The sequence below is a fragment of the Salvelinus alpinus genome, chromosome 9 (assembly GCF_045679555.1).
Source record: "Salvelinus alpinus chromosome 9, SLU_Salpinus.1, whole genome shotgun sequence".
NCBI lineage: Eukaryota > Metazoa > Chordata > Actinopteri > Salmoniformes > Salmonidae > Salvelinus > Salvelinus alpinus.
The window spans coordinates 71,005,195-71,024,143 of record NC_092094.1 but is presented as its reverse complement, the minus strand read 5'-3'; the positions used below and the strand labels follow the sequence as shown (position 1 = coordinate 71,024,143).

At 45.2% G+C, this 18,949-nt stretch overlaps 1 protein-coding gene across 2 annotated transcripts in view; it reads left to right on the top strand.

Annotated features, from left to right (window-relative positions):
- The window catches only part of LOC139530558 (protein quaking-A-like), an 83,202-nt gene that overhangs the window by 49,806 nt on the left and 14,447 nt on the right, over positions 1–18,949 (top strand). For both annotated transcript variants that reach the window (XM_071327077.1, XM_071327078.1), the window contains exon 4: positions 1,765–1,908. In XM_071327077.1, coding sequence (XP_071183178.1) covers positions 1,765–1,908 — 144 coding nt within the window. The remainder of the gene's footprint in view (positions 1–1,764; positions 1,909–18,949) is intronic.

Here is an 18,949-nt window from a genome sequence, read left to right as displayed (position 1 = left end):
AGTCATTAACTCGTTTTTCAACCACTTCACAAATTTCTTGTTAACAAACTATAGTTTTGGCAAGTCTGTTAGGACATCTACTTTGTGCATGACAAGTAATTTTCAAACAATTGTTTAGACAGATTTCACTTAAATTCACTATCACAATTCCAGTGGGTCAGAAGTTTACACACAGTAAGTTTATTGTGCCTTTAAACAGCTTGGAAAATTCCAGAAAATGATGTTATGGCTTTAGAAGATTCTGATAGGCTAATTGACGTGATGTACCTGTGGATGTATTTCAAGGCCTACCTTCAAACTCAGTGCCTCTTTGCTTGACATCATGGGAAAATCAAAAGAAATCAGCCAAGACCTCAGGAAAAAAATGGTATACCTCCAAGTCTGGTTCATAATTGGGAGCAATTTCCAAATGCATGAAGGTACCACGTTCATCTGTAAAAACAATAGTATGCAAGTATAAACACCATGGGACCACGCAGCCGTCATACCGCTCAGGAAGGAGATGCGTTCTGTCTCCTAGAGATGAACGTACTTTAATGCGAAAAGTGCAAATCAATCCCAGAACAACAGCAAAGGACCTTGTGAAGATCCTGGAGGAAACGGGTACAAAAGTATCTATATCCACAGTAAAATGAGTCCAATATCGACATAACCTGAAAGGCCGCTCAGCAAGGAAGAAGCCACTGCTCCAAAACCGCCATAAAGCCAGACTACGGTTTGCAACTGCACATGGGGACAAAGATCGGATTTTTTGGAGAAATGTCCTTTGGTCTGATGAAATAGACATGTTTGTCCATAATGAGCACCGTTATGTTTGGAGGGAAAAGGGGTAGGCTTGCAAGCCGTTGAACACCATCCCAACTGTGAAGCATGGGTTTGGCAGCATCATGTGGTGGTGCTTTGCTGCAGGAGGGACTGGTGCACTTCACAAAATAGATGGCATCAGGAGGGAGGAAAATTTGGTGGATATATTGAAGCAACATCTCAAGACATTAGTCAGGAAGTTAAACCTTGGTAGCAAATGGGTCTTCCAAATGGACAATGATCCCAAGCATACTTCCAAAGTTGTGGCAAAATGGCTTAAGGACAACCAAGGTATTGGAGTGGCCATCACAAAGCCCTGTCCTCAATCCTATAGAAAATGTCTGGGCAGAACTGAAAAAGGAGGCCTACAAACCTGACTGTTACACCAGCTCTGTCAGGAGGAATGGGTCAAAATTCACCCAACTTATTGTGGGAAGCTTTGACCCAAGTTAAACAATTTAAAGGCAATGCTACCAAATACAAATTGAGTGCATGTAAACTTCTGACCCACTGGGAATGTGATGAAAGAAATAAAGCTGAAATAAATCATTCTCAACTATTATTCTGACATTTCACATTCTTAAAATAAATTGGTGATCCGAACTGACCTAAGACAGGGAATGTTTACTGTGATTAAATGGCAGGAATTGTGAAACTGAGTAAGTGTTTGGCTAAGGTGTATGTAAACTTCCGACTTCAACTGTACATAATCATCGGCTATTAAATGCTACAGGGATAGCTGTCACCCTTTTTTTGTCGGCAACAAATAAAGGGGGTTGTCCTTTCAAAGTTAAGGCTACATTTCTGTAAAGGGCATGTCGCTGCTGCCTACAGTGTCCCGCCATGTCTGTTTCTTCAACGCATGCAAAATTTGTTATGTCATGTAAAACGGCAGCGCTCTAACCGAGCTTGTCACATCCACTCATGTCGCTCTTCTCTCCCACTTCTTTTTTTTCACAGGAGGAGCAGAACAGAGGCAAGCCCAACTGGGAGCATCTAAACGAGGAGCTTCACGTCCTGATCACGGTGGAGGACACACAGACGCGCTCCGAGATCAAGATGAAGAGAGCCTTGGAAGAGGTCAAGAAGCTTCTGGTGCCCGCGGTGAGTAGTACTGCCACGAGGGTTAATCAGTTGACTGACCTCCGCCCACAGTCAGTGTGTACATGATTTGAATAGGCCTAGCTTTCTCCAAAAGCACAAAGGGGAAGGATGCAATATATTTTCGTATGTGTATACAGTGCCTTCGGAAAGTATTTGCACCCCTTGACTTATTCTACATGTTGTTGTTAGTCTGAATTTATGGATTCAATTTCGATTTTTTTCTCCCCACTGGCCTACAAACAATACCCCATAATGTCAAACTAGTTTTTTTTTTTTATGTTGACATTTTTTAATTAAAAGCTGAAATGTCTTGTCAATTATTCAACCGCTTTAATGCAAGCATAAATACGTTCAGGAGTAATGTGCTTAATAAGTTTCATGGACTCACTCGGTGAGCAATCAGTGTTTGACATGATTTTTGAATTACTGCCTGATATATTTACATTTACATTTAAGTCATTTAGCATAATACTGATATCTGTACTCCACACATACAATTATCAGTAAGGTCCCAAATCAGTTGCGTAGTACATTTAAAACACTGATTCAAAGACAAAGGAGATTTTCCAGTTGCCTCAAAGAAGGGTACCTATTGGTAGATGAGTAAAAAAAAAAAGTAAAAGCAGACATTGAATGTCCCTTTGAGCATGGAGAGTTATGAATTACACTTTGGATGGTGTATCAATACACCCAGTCACTACAAAGATACACGCGTCCTTCCCAGTTCAGTTGCCTGAGAGTAAACGGCTCAGGGATTTCACCATGCCAATGATGACTTTAAAACGTTACAGAATTTATTGGCTTTGATAGACCTGAGGATGGTAACTACATTGCAGTTACTGTGTGCAATAGTAACCTAATTGACAGTTAGAAGACGTGCATCCGGTTTGCAACAAGGCACTAAAGTAATACCGCAAAAAAAATGTGGCAGAGGAATTCACTTTTTGTCCTCAACACAAAGTGTTATGTTTGGAGAAAATGCATCACATTACTGAATACCACCGCTATCCATTTCAAACGTGGTGGTGGCTTGTAATCTTTAAGGACTAGGGAGTTTCAGGCTAAAAAATAAACGGAATGAAGCTAAGCACAGGCAAAATCTGGGAGGAAAACATATTTGTCTGTGTTCCACCAGACACTGGGAGGAGTTGAATTCACTTTTTCAGCAGGACAATAACCTAAAACACAAGGCCAAATATACACTGGAGTTGCTTACCAAGAAGATGGTTAATGTTCCTGAGTGGCCGAGTTACACTTTTGACTTAAATCTATGGCAAGACCTGAAAAATGGTTGTCTAGCAATGATCAACAGCCAATTTGGCAGAGCAAATGTCGAACTGCAGTCCGGTTAAGACTCTGGTGAGCATGCAGATGAGCTTCCCTTGAAACGGTTTCTGACCGTTTGTGCAGAAATTCTTCGATTGTGCAAACCCGCAGTTTCATCCGCTATCCTTGTGGCTGGTCTGACGATTCTGCAGGTGAAGATGCCAGGTGTGGAGGTCTTGTGTGGTTATACGTGCTCTGCTGTTGAGAAGCCGTTTGGACATACTGCCAAATCCTCTAAAATGACTTGAGGTGGCTTTTGGTAGAGAAATTAACATTTAAATTCTAAGGCAACAGCTCTGGTGGATATTCTTGTGGTTAACAATTGCACGCTCCCTCAACTTGAGGCGTCTGTGGCATAGTTGTGACAAAATTGCACATTTTAGTGGCCTTTTAACAAACCCAGCACAAGGTTCACCCGTAATGATCATGCTGTTTTAATCAGCTTCTTGATATGCCACACAAGTCAGGTGGATGGATGATCTTGGCAAAGAAATGCTCACTAAACAATTGTAAACAATTTGTGTGCAAAATTGGAGCAAAAATAACATGGGACAACCAATTTACATGTTGCTTTTTTATATTTGTGTTCATTGTATATATGGTCTGTATTACAATGGGGTAGGTGCAAACATAAACTTAGAACAAACTGAAGCGTGTCTTTATAGCTGGTTTGCCTGGATATGACTAGAACAAGGCGTGTCACTTAATCTCAAACCAGTGGTAAAAACAGACGTAAGTGACCTGTGAGTGTGAGCACCATATTTCCCCGTGTTCACTTCCTCCCATGTGTCCGGAAATTGCCATCAGGGGGGTGGGGACTGCGTGGCCACAGTGCCTGGTTGCCTGTGGTGAACAGACCGGCCGGACAGCTTTCCCCCGGTCAGGAGGCGAGGTGGCTGGGGCGCTGACCCCCTGAAACTGGGCCAAGACTGAGCATGCCTGGCCTGCTCAATCGTAATCAGGTTTATTTCAGAGGATGGACACGCCACCACGCAGGGGCCCTCTGGTGCAGTTTGATTGCACTCTCTACCAGAGCGCTGGCATCACTTGAATCGCTTCAGTCCAAAATGGCAACGGCGAATAAAGCCTCGGCTCAATAACTTTCTCCCTTGTTTTGAGATTAATCCTTTATCCTCCATTTGTCACTGTTTCTGTTTCGAAGGGAATTTTAAACCTCTCTCCCCGGCGTACGCCACCAGATGTTATTGCGGCGAGTGACGGCACTGACTGTGATGCAGCATAAGTCACTGTCAGCCAGAGTTTGAGGCAGATTAATAAACACCTGTATGCGCTGCTCACCCCTCACTTCCCCTCAAGTCATCGGCCGCGAAGAGCCACGCTTTATAGTCTAGCTGAGTGTCACCAGAAATATGATTCTACAGAAATGTGTCCTACGTTATGCTCTCATGCGTAAGCGAGCAAAGTTGTAGTAGCAGGTTTTATAGCCCTTTCTGGTTTCCCAGGCTCATTGGGGTTTATCTCCCCATGAAGTCCCCCAGGGCCTCGCTCTCTCCTCTCTGTTGTCACTGGGTGGGTGGGCATCCTTGGCTGGCAGTAAATGCCCTTTATCGTGCTAAACTTAATTGGATTAAAGCTATGGCAATCTCAATCCAGTGACTCACTTTTTAATGAACGGCAACTTCTCCACATTTGACAGTGTGAAATTGTCTTTATTAAATCGCTTGGGAAACAAATGGGGTCACTATCTTTTCGACTTCCTCTTTTAAGGAAAAGCTTTTCGCTCCACATCAGGTCGGGTTGGGGTCCTGACAAAGGATGAGACGCAGACCACAGTTGTCAGTTTGACCTATGGCCAATAGCTATTTTAGCCTTGTCTTGTGACAGTGGTGAAATGTATGCTAGGTTTTTTAATGGTAGTTTTACTTTTAAATGGTATCCAAACCCCACTTCTAGTTGATTTTGTTGGCTGGTATTGAAAATGTGTTACGGGTGTATGTCTCTTATCTCCCCTTGTCTCTAGACCACCCCACGTGCCAGATACCTTGCCTAATGGCAAGGAGAGGGTGCTGATGGGAAGTGGCAAAGGTTCAGTGATTCTGCCTTGCGGCAGCTCCCTGGTCCTGGAAACTTTTCAACATTCCGCAAACTCTGAGGCGATGAGACTACAAACGATGGGAGGTAGAGCTTCATTGAGCTGCTCTTTCAAGTGTGGATTTATACCACTGATCCAGCCCCCCCCCTCGTCTCTACCCCATATTGATGCTGAAGTGCCACAGAGCCTTGCTCTCATGTCATGACTACTGGGTAATAAGGCCCTAAACACTAAACACTGCCTCCAGCATAGCCCTGCTGCACTTGCTAACCCTGCAGAGCATCAGCACTATTTCCCGTGTGCCACCCTAGTCGAAGGTTACCTGGTTAGAATCACTATGTGATCCTCCTGCCCCAGTGACCGATTTTAAAAGATTAATTGGCACTCGGGATGAAGGTTGGCGTGAGTACCTAACAGCGGGCAGGGGATGATCAAAACCGTGTTGCCCAAAAGAGATCAGAGAAACAGATTCTCCATTCGCTGAGAGAACACCTAAAGTCAATTTTTGCTTGATCCGCAAATGTGGTCGGAGGCTTTGTATGGAGGGTGTGACGCAACTGCAGAGGCCGGCTCATGCTCCGTTCCGCCTCGCCGTGCGCACCTCCAATTTTGTAACCATGGTTGAGGGTGGGAGGTCCTGTATAAACTAACTTCCTCCCCTTGACAACTGCTGATTTCTGCAGGGGTATCACCGTAAATGCTGCACGGCCAATGCAGATGTCGGATTGACCCTGCAGCCCCTTTTAGATCTGTCCTCAGCAGGTTCAACACAGGGCCCGCAATCCAATGCATTTTAATTGGGTTGCACTTACACAAGTTTTGGTTTTATACGAATGCATTGTGCAGGATTTATTGGTCGTGGTGTTTTCTCGCGGAGTGGTCTTTAAACATTGTCGCCCGCTGGCTGCCAACTCATGTTCAGGTTAAAGATTTATAGCGAGATGCCAGTACGTCTGAGGTTGTATCTGCTGAGGGTTCAGAGTGCGATCGAGGGCAGGACCGCAGATGCCTCTGCACTCAGAGCGGATGTGCTAGACTTGTGCCAGCCCAGGAGGCTGACAGTTGGCTGCATGTGGATTTTCCAGCAAAATAACCCAGAGCACATCAAAATCCACAAAGAAATGGTTAATTGACTGCAAAATCAGCATTTTGCAATGGCAATCTCGGTGTCTGGACTTGAACCCCATTGGAGGGCAGTACAGAAGAATGCATGCATTAACATTCACATTAAGCTACTGCCATGTAATGGCCTAATTTTATCAGTTTGCTTTACTTGACTGTTATATTTGTTTGCTTAATTGATGGATGGCGCTCAGCCCCCTAACGACCCTCTCCTCGCTGTGCCCTCGCTGTAAAAGACGAGAGGCTTCGCTCTCAAATCGTCTGCTCAGATGCCCCGACCGTGACGATCAATTAATGTCTCTCCCGGTCCCCCATCACTCTGGCCATCTGCCTCCCATGGTAAGACCCACGCACGTAATGTCCCATGGAAAATCAGCTCCACAGTATGGATATTAGCAGAGGTTATTTTTTTACCGCTCAGGGACGGCAAGGATTACACATTTTTGGGCTAAAGCTGAGCTTGTCTATTTCTAGACTGGTGATTTTTGACTACAATGGTCTATTTTAGTCCCCCCCCCCCCCCCCAGTTTGTTTCTTTCAACAGGGCCTTCATGTAGCTTAATACCGCAGAGGTAGGGCCGCATAGTGTCATTTTCCTGTTTTTGTGTGTTCAGAATTGGCCACACAAACCTGAAGATGAATTGGCCATTGCCCACCTGAAGATGGTCCCTGGGAATTTTGAGTATTGCGTGATTCTAAGCTGCGGCAAAGGCCAAAACCACGTGTCGATTTACTTTGGTGCCACTGACAACACGCTTGGTTAATCTCCGGTAGTAACGATGGCTGTGGGAGATGAGTCTAAACGACTTCTTGCTAATTGAATCCAGGAGCCCATGTTGGTCTGAATATTCCAGAGACCGAGATGGAGGGAGAGAATCGGTAGCTTCTCGGATTCTTTCCAGCACAGTAATTACCTTTTCACATCTGTTAATAACCTGATACGTTGCAGGAAACTTTTCTTTTTTTTTTCTGTCCTCTGTGCTATCAACCCCATCATACAGTACAAACCAACATCCCTTCCCCTTAGCCACTCGCAAATAGCAGTGGTGGTGTTTACTGTGTTGGTTGACAGGCAGCTCATTTAGATCTATTGTAGATCCTCTTTTACTGGGAAGGAAGGGTTGGCAGATGATGGAAGCCAAGGTGACACTGTGGCACAGGCGGCGGGTTGAGTGATTGACAGAGCTGTCTGCTGGACTTTTATGGGTCTAATTAATCCTCATTGGCTCCCCGAACCGCTGGCGTCTATTTGAAGGGTTTCTCTTCATAGACGCGCTTAGCACAACACAGATAATTTTCCCAGAAAGAAATGCATTTGCTAGTATGTCATTTGTTTATCATACCTCAAAGCCGGTGCTACTGTAGGCAACCCTCGCTGCCCTACCTACTTGTATGGTATTAAGAGAGAAATGAGCTACTCTTGTTAGTACATTGCACTGCATTGTTCAGTGTCTTTGAGCTTGAAGGGAAGCGTCTGGGATAGTCATTTGCATCCTCATTTGCATTTTAGTTTATTTGTCTGTTTGTTGTGAGGACCCTTGTCCTCGGGCATTTGAGATAAAGCACGAGAGGGTTAGGAGTTTTCATTGAAGTTGTGACTTGGGAGCTCAGGGAAGTTCAATCCATTGCGTAGGCGCGGTTAGCTGCCATCATTGTTAGAGCCTCGTTGTTTTGTTTCAATTCTGCCGCTGCTCGGAGGCACAAGTTTTTTAAGAGTCAGTCGGCTGCACTCTCTCCCCTGTCCTCCTGGATCCTCTGGAAAACCATGAAAGGCCAGGAAAGGAGTAGAGGAGAGGGAGACAATGCACTGCGCCCCCACAAAGCTTGCGGTGTCGCTCCCTGACCAAAGTGACTATTAGCAACTTGAACAGAGCAGCCCCAACCTTATTCTACATTTGCTTCATGGCAGTGACTGTCTTCTCGCTGTCTTTTTTTCTCTGTCCCCCTCTTTGTTGGTCTTTTGGCTTTGTACATTATTTCGGCCTGAGATTTGTAACTGATATATTTGTCAGATTATCTTTATTGTTAACTGCCATCTTCAGACACCATGTTGTCTTGCATGATAGCATGCTTCTGCAGTTTCTTTTCACAGTAGGAGACTCAGAATTGCACACTTGCACTAGCTCCAGACTGCAGTGCCAGATTTGAGACCTCCCTCTCGCTTAGTCTGCCTTCAGTCTTTCCACTGAGGAAAAATCGGGGACATATTGCTTGGGTGACAGATGGTCCGTAATGTACGCCAGGCGGTGTGGTCAGCGGGTTGTCGTGTGCCACGTCCGCCAAGTTCTCGCCTCCAGCAGCTCGGCCAGGAACACGCAGCACAGGTCGGCCTAGTGGAGCCTGTTCACGGCCAGCCCAGTTCTCCGTGATCGAATAAACACCTTTTCTTCCTACTAGTGCATCATTTTTCGCACCTCCACATTAGCCATTGTATCACAAATGAGTATCAAATGCCATCTGGCTGTTTCCAACCCACGGTGCCTCTCCTATTAAGGATGTTTACTTGCATATAAGACTACCGTATTGTCTTTTGTTTAAAATACAAATAATTCCCTGCCTTGTATGGGATGTAGCCCGCAAGGACATGGCGGCTGGCATTCATGCTGTACGCATAGTCTATTGGTGTTTATTTGTTTGTTTGTAACTATAATGGTTTGAGAAGGCCCAGTAATGTACCCGCCTGGCCTCTCCTGGTAACTGGCTGGAGCACAGGTCAAAACCACCCCAGTTTTAGAGCGGCGTGTCACTCCGACTCAGACTCAAACCGCCGCCTCAGGGCTTGGAGAAAAGGGATCATGGGAAATGAGAGCGTTCTAGTTCCACAGCCGGTACGCCCCCCCCCCCCCCCCCCCTCCACTCAGTGGCTGACAAGATATTCGCCTGACCGAAGGAAGCAGCTAAATGTGTTTCCTCCAGGTCTGCCCATGGCCACATCTTGTATCGAGGGACACAGTGTAGCTTTCTCAAGTGGGGCTTAAATCTCTATCGCCGAGTAGATTTTCAAATCCACCTGGCGTACCGTCCACCAAGGCTCTTAATATCATAATCAAGGTAATTAAGTGTTTTGGAATGGATGAAATTAATAACCTCTTGTGAGTCCTAGGAGGTTACTCAGAAACCAGTTAAAACCTGGTCGGTTAGACCTCCAATTCCAGTCGCCCTCTTCCCTTCTACCCGCTCCACCCGTTGACCTCTGCTTTAGAACGCAAAGGCTCCTCTGCTCTTGTTTGTCTCTTGGCAGTGTGTTTTTAAGTGAGTCTGAATGTGGCAGCTTCAAACGGGCTGTGACTGGACAGAGCTGCGCTGGGCAAGGGCCTGCCCTCTCCTCCACTGACCCTCTGGATCCTGTTATCATCCTGCTGGTTCCAGCAGGTTATCGGTTCTTGCACCCTGCTCACTAGTCCTAGTTAGCAATTCGAGACTCACCGTGCCACACCTGGCATCTTGAGATTAAGCGCATTCCATTAAGTGGCTGTTTGAAGTATGAAACATCCTCGTTAATTAACTCTAACCGCTAGGGTAATAGGAATGGATTGTTTTCCATTTTAACCAGAGGAAACCGCTGGCCCCTTTTGACAAGTCTGCCAATATCAATGACTGTGGATCTGATTAGTTTCTTGAGTAACATGCAGGAGTAATGGTAAACAGTGGTCAATCACATCAGGTGAGAGTTGTTACCCTTTAAATCTCTCATTTCCCCAGTGGGCTCTGCCATTTCTCCCCAGCAGCTGTTCAACTCTCACTCTGTGCCCATCCTTATTACAGAGATTTCTGGCACTGCAGCCCTAAAGCAAACTAAAAAGGAAATAACAATTGAAAGGGCCTATTTCTCTGGACTAGATGCTAATCCGTTGCTTGCTGGCAGAGACTTCAAACGCACGATGGACGCCGGCTCAAGGCCCCTGTTTGGCGTCTCTTCACACCAGCAGAGAGCAGAGTGAAAAATGCGTTCCCCGATTAGCCAGGGATTCTGTCCACACTTTACCTGGCCCTCTGATTCCATGCACTGGGATTGGTAGATGGCAGGGAAGAGGGAGAAACTGTGTTGATAATCTCTTTGCTTAGCACGAATGTGCAGCATTTATCACTACAGAATAGACACAACCTCCCTTCTGTAGGTCTAAATCAGTGGTCACCAACCTTTTTTAACTCAAGATCAGTACCGCTCAGCCTGTGCAACGTTAACCTGGTAAAAAGTACTGTAGCAATGAGTTTTGTGCAGTAGGCTATAGTCCTAATACATTACCACTGCATCTTGGCTTTGTTTGAATTGCCCTACCAATTCAAGCTAAGTTTAGTTTACATTTTAAACTAGACCATATGATCACACCGATATTAAATCCGTTGTATTACTTGAGGCACAGCTGAGTGAGCATACGTTTTAAATCATTTTTATATTACTGGGCTGATGGTGCCTGCATCTAATGGTCAGCGGATTGAGAGGGGCTGAGTGTGGTTCTGCCTCAACATCCCGCTGCTCTCCCTTTCCTCCGCTGACACTGACCAAAAAGGGACAGTCGTCCAGCTGATTTCGAAACTAGTCGCACCGCATTATTTCTGCCTCGTGCACAAATTCAGTGAAATATTCCTCTATTAAAAATGACCCAAGTCGCTAAATAATCATAACACAAGCCTATCAATACACTTTCTTACTTATTCATTACAAGTGCAGTGCTGGTTGTAGCGTGAGTGGAAGAACGTGCATTTTATGGCTTAAGTGTTGAATAAAACATGAACTCATAAAAACAGCAGATCTCTGCTGTATTTTAAGTCTCTAGTCATTGTTTTAAAAGTTGATATCTCAGTATCAATTTTGCTGTAGCTTGCTTTTTACCCCTGATATGTTACTGCAGACACGGTAGTCTATGCCATCCGATTGGCCAGCGGTAGGCCTATAGTGCACTTGATTTGCTCTCCGGGCCCACCAGGAAGTCAGTTTGTACCTTCAGACACATGAAATGGTTCAAAATGGGAACACTTCGCCTACCCGGCCCGGTGCGCAGGACAGCTGAATCTGGTGCACCAACAGCACGAGACATACAAATAATAGGGGGAAAATGGCGATTGACTAGGAATGCTTTGAAGATCGACCAGTTGATCACTGGTCTAAACCAAAATAGGGGAGTAGCATATGGTGTGCTCATTTCTCTCCTTTCTCTAAAATGTGCACATGTATTTTTTCCAACCTTAATTAGGATTGCCTCTCCAAGCGGATCATAGAGAAATATATTTATTCCCGTGCAGCTCCATTTTATCACGTTAGCTAGGGTGCCAGGATAACATTTTTACAATTTCTATGCATAATTTATAACGACAGACTTCTCTTTGTTTGTTTACTGTGCTTTGGTTTTAATGGCACTTATCTTGGCTGGCAAACATGCCTGCTTGTTCACTCAATGTTCCATCACTCTCTCTGGGGTTTAAAACGCCTGCCTTTCACCACTGTATCCTCCATTAAAGTACATTGTCTCTGTGGCCCAGACACTTCAGCTTTCAGTTCATCACACCTTTGATACCACACAAGGCCCTAGACGATTTGTATGAACCCTTTTATCGGTTAGGGTTCAATTTGATTTCCATATGGAATTTAGCGCAACCTTCCTCTAACCTTATTGGAGCATGGATACCATTACTAACGCTATGCAACTTGTTTCATATCGCAAGTATTTGGATTCACACAGCCATGCCATCTCCATAGACAAACATTGACAGAATGTGTGAACGTGTGAAGAGCTGTGACTTTCAATTTGTGACAAGATGCCACCTTTCCAAGTCAGTTTATAACATTTCTGCCCTGCTTGATCGGCCCCGGTCAACTGTAAGTGCTGTTATTGTGGAGCGTGAACCTCTAGAAGCAACAACAGCTCAACCATGAAGTGATAGGCCACAGAAGCTCAGAACATCACCGCCAATTATTGAAGCACGCAGCTCATAAAAATCGTCTGTCCTCGGTTGCTACCGAGTTCAAACTGCCTCTGAGAGCAACGTCAGCACAAAAACTGTTTGTCGACAACTTCATGAAGTGGGATTCCATGGCTGAGCAGCCACACACAAGCCTTAGATCACCATGTGCTATGCCAAGCATCAGCTGGAGTGTTTAAAGCTCTCCCCATTGGACTGGAGCAGTGGAAATGCGGTCTCTGGAGTGATAAATTGCGCTGCACCATCTGGCAGTCCGACGGACTAATCTGGGTTTGGAGGATGCCAGAAGAACACTACCTGCCCCAATGTATGGTGCCAACTGTATAGTTTGCTGGAGGAGGGAATAATGTTCTGGGGGCTTAAACTTTTTGAAATAATTTAATGGTTCGGTCTAGGCCCCTTTAGTACCAGTGAAGGGAAACCTTAACGCCACAGCATAAAATGACATTCTAGACGATTCTGTTCTTCCAACTTTATGGCAACAGTTTGGGGAAACCCCTTTCCTGTTTCAGCATGACAATGCCCCCGAGCACAAAGCGAGGTCATACAGAAATGGTTTGAGATCGGTGTGGAAGAACTTGACTGGCCTCTACAGAGCCCTGACCTCAACCCCATCGAACACCTTTGGGATGAATTGGATCGGCGACTGTAGGCCAGGCCTAATCGCCCATCATTGCCCGACCTCACTAATGCTCTTGTGGCTGAATGGAAGCAAGTCCTCGCAGCGCTGTTCCAACATTTAATGGAAAGCCTTATCAGACTAGTGGAGGCTGTTATAGCAGCAAAGGGGAGACCAACTCCATATTAATGCCCATGATTTTGGAATGAGATCGACGAGCAGGTGACCACATACTTTTGCTCATGCGTCTCATTGACCCAGACATTTGCATATGGTGCTGTGGTGAAGTCATAGGGTTCACTGTTCTGGCGACGGTTCTGCGACTAACAGCCAAATTTTCCTTGCGGTATCCGGAGAGGGCTTGTTCTAGTAAGCAGCGGAGTGTTTATATATTTTTTTTGATAGGCTAGTGGTGTCTATTTTTTTTCCTGTCCCCAATTATTACGATAATGGCCAAATTGGAAATGTGCACTGCATTATTGTTTGACGCAGGCCAGATTTTAATTCTGATTTTTGAAATTAGATCTGATGCGTCAGTTATGAGCATAACCCGTTTTTCTACCAGTATCAGTGTTGTGATGGTTCCTTCTCTTACTGGAGATTTTCTAAACTGCAGACAGAAGGTGTTTGAGGAGCCGCTGGTATTTACATGATTGAGCCGGGAATCTGAGACATTTATGCAATGGAAGAGACAGAGCAGCCTTCATTTCCACCCTCCCCGCTGTTCCCGCATTGTTGGGATTCTGGTCACGAACTCTGCGAGAGTGAAAGGGAGGTAGGAAAGAATGCCACGTTGGGGAAAGATTCATATTGCAATAATAACGTGGCTTTGCGGTGTCTTTCATGTGAGCGTTCCACCAACCTGCTAAAACTGAGGGATGGGGAGTGCAGTGAAAAGGCAGCTCGGTAGTCAATTAGGCGAGAGGCGGTGCTGCCGCCGAGCCAACTGGAAAGGCTTGAAAGTGACTGAAAGGCTCAGTCCCTAGTCTGATGGAAACGGTGTAAAAAATCACAAACTGCAACTTTGGAAAGTTAGCATGCACCCGCCCAATTTGTCTACAGGTCACCAACCGTGGCCTTTGCATTTAGGTCTAGTGAGAAGTTTGGTCCCACATGAACCCCATTCACCTAAAAAAATAAGGCTTTCATAATCAATCTGATTGCATATCACATCCTTTGGGGGTGGGTTGCAGGGTTTGGTGTGTTCCCCTGTCTCCTAGAGGCATTCATCCGTTGTGGCTCTCCAGAATGTGTCCCCTGCGGTCTTCTGGCCAATCACCCTCTGTTTGAAGGTCCCCCTAATCCTTTTAGTTGGAGAAGTAGGAAATTATGGAGTGTGAAGCTGCTGTTTGAGCTGCTGCTGCCGGGTACAGTATGCCCCCCCCCCCCCCTCTCTCTGGGCCCTACACACAGACACACATTGGGGTGTGAGTGGTAATTATCCGTTCACACGGCTCTGGCCCGGCCTGGGGACTGCTAGGGCCAGGCTCAGGCAGCTGGGGGTTGCCCTCAGACCTGGCTCAACAGAGAAAGGGGGAGATCGAACTTCTTTCATCTCTGTCCCAGTGTTTAAGTAGGGAAAATGGGAATGTGTATTGCTCAGTGTTTGGAGGCCCCCGAGCCACCTTTTTTTAAATTTCAGCCACCATACGTGACGCCTCATTTTGCCAGCTAACGCGTCACAACCACTTCAACCCCATGCAGCTTCCCAGCTCAGTCCCTCTCATCCTCCCCTTCAGTCTCGCTCCCTCTCCCCCTCTTTCATATCGATGCCTGGCAATGCATCCTGTTGCGCTGCCCATTTGAAAATTTGGCTTGGTATTGTGACTGCGTAATAAATTCTGCAAATGCCGCTCCTCGGGGGTAATAAACCAAGTGTTCCGCTTCCCGTTGTCTTATAAGCTTGTTTTACACAATCTATTTTTGTCTGAGTGACTCTTAGTATTTCAGGAGGAAAATCCAGTGTAAACATTAACATCAGCCATTGAAACAGTGACTGATTGTGGTAATGTTCAATACATTGACTCACAGCCTTCCCCCTTGTCTTTGACTGCTGAGGGATCCCTGCCTCGGAGGTTCGTTCCTGGGTCATTCCTTTGATGGGGGGGTTTTGCCTGGCAACCAGCCTCCCGGCTGAACCGTGTGCTTCCAGCTGATCCCCTTCGGCTCATGGTCGAGGCTCAGCCCTACAGATCAAACAGTTGCTGATGTCTTTTCCACCCTTGTCATGTGACCACTGTTCACCCCGATCCACCATCAAAATTCCCCCCACTGAAGCATCGCATCTTCCCCAGTCCAGAGGGCAGAAGCCTGTCATGGGGGTGGGGTTGAGGGTTAGGGGAGGGCTCTGATCAGCTTTGACTCAATCTCGGAATCTGATGCAAATCCGACATTATTTAAACCTCCCCAAATCAGCCTTGGCCAAATCCCTTCAAGACAGTCCGGGCTTGATTGGACAGCATTAAAGGATCACAGGGACAGAACAATACAACGCCTGTTAATGGGAAGAGTGAGAATCATACTCTGCCAGCTGTCTCTAGGGGGTTTACAGCATGTTATGCCAGTGAAAACTGTAGATCGCTTTAATGTTCGCTCTGTTCTTGTTTTTAGATTAATTTTTTCAATACATCCTGCTGTTAGACAGTAATATCTTGTTTGTCAAGGCTAGCACAGGCAAATACACATAATGTATACATTCAATTGCCCCTTATTAAATCTGTTTTCCTAGTTGTTTTTTTTAAATATATAATTTAGCTTTTTAATACGTTCCCTTTTAACGCGTGCTGTGTACTCGGATGTAGCCAAATTTTAGTTTCCTATCCAGTGTGTACTTTAATGGTACTCACATTGGGAGTGTTGCTAGTGGCAGAGACCATGTGAGAAATGCTGTCTCGTGTGTTTAGGAAGGACAGTAAGGATGAAAAACACATTTTCTCGCCTCAAATTCTTCCTCGGTAATGACCCACTGTCTTTCTGGCAGCCCTGAGCACGGCAGAATATTGATAGGGCTACTGTTGAGCACCAAGGCTGCCCACTCGGGCCTAATAAAAGCTCCTAATAAGCCCCATACAGCCAGCCAGCACAGTGTCAGGGCCTGCTATGCTAATGCTACTCCACCACAACTTTCCCTACAAAGTTAGTCACCACTGTAACCTATGACAAAATATGTGACTGGAGTCTGCATTGTCAGCGGAGGGGCGGAACACCTGAGTTCCTAATCTGACTGGCTGGTTTGGGTCGACGCTGATGTCTGTGAGGGGGTTTAGCATGGCTAATGAGGATAGCGCTAGGCTAGTTAACTGACATGTCTTAAGTGAGGGAGCTTTCTGGGAGTGAAGGGAGGGTTTGGTTTAGACAGGCTTGTGTAGTGTTGCAGGAGATTGCATTTTTAAGTCTACTGGGAGATGAATAGTGCTTGGTGGAGGCTGCTGCTGATTCTCCAGACTGAAAACAAAAGAAAGTTGCCTTCGAAAAGTGCGGAGAGATTTGAAATGACTACTGCACTTGCGCTCTACTATTCTTTCAAAGAAATTCATGTTTCTTGTCTGTAAGTAGTTGGTTGATTGGAAGTGGAAGTTGTAAAGGGGGCTGAACTTCATGATTGTGACTGAGATTTGGGTCTTGTCTCGTGTGTTTTTTTTTCAAACCAGAGTATGTGAGCGGAGTGTCCAATTTGACTGGAGCGCCTAGCGAGTTTCCCAAAGGCTGGATCATTGTCCTTCTCGCCCGCTCCAGTACTGCTCCAGTAGCGCTCACTTCACAAGCTCGGCATGTCCGGCCCAGCGTGCATTTGTAGGCTAATATAGCCTCTTCCTTTAGCTACGGTCATGGAGTTTGCTAAATATTTAAGATCACCAAGACCTGCTCAGTTAATCTGTACCAGTTGTTGCTGAGTTGTCATAATGCTGCAGCAAATGTACATTATCCCAGGGGTGTTGGCAGACACAATGTAAGTAACTTAATTAATGTCCCCTGCTAACTTCCCTGAATGCCTCTGTTGATCCTACAGCTATTGTATGCAGTAATCATGTGCTTATGAACCAATGTTATATTGTTAGCACTTAACTTCCTCCTACGGCACAAAGAGGCAAGTCAAAGGAACTTTAATCGATTTTATTAGGAATTCTATATTGTAAAAAGTGAATATTTTTCATGCCATGAGGTACCGGATCTGGCCAAATAGGGTCTGAACGAAAGTCCAACTCTGGAGAGGTGTCAGGTCCTGTTCCGGGAGGATCTGGCTCAAATTTAGCACCGATAAAGACTAGATTAAATAGAAAATCGTCTGAATGGTGTGAACATAATCACTTGTGAATGATGCATAGCGCGTGCATTTTTCTTTGCAACATTTTCAAATGATATGCCGATATGTTTTGCATCACAACTAAAGTGGCCAAATAACTCAGTGTAGCCTGTAGGCCCAAGACCCCTGGAACATGGTTGGAGAGCCCATAGCCTACAGCAGGGTTCCCCAAACTGCACATTTTGGTTTTTGCCCGAGCACTACACAGCGGACTCAAATAATCAAAGCTTGATGAATTGGTTATTTGAATCCGCTGTGTAATGCTAAGGCAAAGCAAAGTGCACCCAGGGTGGGCCCCAGGGCCGAGTTTGTGAAATCCTGGCCTAGAAAGCCTAGTGAAACGTGTTCTTATAAGCCCAGTCATTGCACAATCGCATGTGAGAACAGTGTTTTACTTGCCACTATTTAAAAGAGGATCCCGGCTTTCTCATGACGCTATATTTATTGTTCAATTCTTAAAAATGAAGCACATCCTCTTTAAAAACCGTGTAGCCTACCTGGCATTTAAAACAAGTTACTGCACGGAACCTCCATTCGCTATTCCAGTGCAGGCTATGGGATTATGTAAACCAACAATTTTGTGCCATTCTAAAAATAAAATATATATATATATTTTTTTTAATTAACACGTTAGCAGGCTATATGTAAAGACCAGATTAAATTGGGAATACTGCGTGAGAATATAATCAAGTCCTTGTCAAATTGGGAATGAGACTGAAGTGTGTGCAGCCTGCGCAAGAAACGGAGCAGAGCGCTTCCCTTCTCATGCAACTTTTTTCAAATCATTATTCGTTGCATCATAGCCTTATATTTATATATTGCATCATAGCCTTATATATATTTTGATTTCTAATATTCTAACGTTTATCACAACTAAAGTTGCGTAAATAACTGTACAATCGCATATAGGAGGACCTGTTTCTTAAGCCGCATGTGGCCACTCAAATCATTTGGCGAAAAACAGCCCATGTTCAATTGTATTGTTCTTACCATAACATACATTATGCCACGGTATTTATTCGCGACGCTTGCCTGCTAATTGAACTAGTGTAGCCCACAGAGATGCTAAATGTGTTAACGGTCAATTACCGTGAGACGCATTCAATTAACTGCCGATCACCGGCTGACAAAATGTCATGACCTTCACAGCCCTAGTTGTGCTGCACACCAGATACTGAATGGTTTTCTGATCCATGCCCTGTGACCAACAGATGCATGTCTGTGTTCCCAGTCATGTCAAATCTATAGTTTAGTGCCTAGTTAATTTATTTTAATTGACTGATTTCCTTATGAACTGTAACTCAGTAAAATCTTTGAAATTGTTGCATGTTTATTTTTTGTTCAGTGTAGTTACTTTTTGGGTGTTCAACTTTTAACATGTAATTTTCACATCCTCCCTCGCTCTCTCCCTGGTGTTCTTGATAAGTCTTGGCACGGTGGCGGGTAATCACTTTTCTCCAGATGTTAGTTTAGGAGGAAAACTAAGGGAGGAGAGTATGAGAAAAAACAGCTGCTTGTATTCAGGCACCCCACCCCCTTGTTGCTCAACGTGAAGTCATCAGTCTTTTACCACACCCTTTACCATTCCTCTACTTTATTTTCCCTTTCACTCCTCACCCCTAACATTCTCTGTCTCATGGCCGTGCCGACCAGTCTCTGTGGTAAGAGTCGTTTGGAAAGCAACCTGACCTGCGCC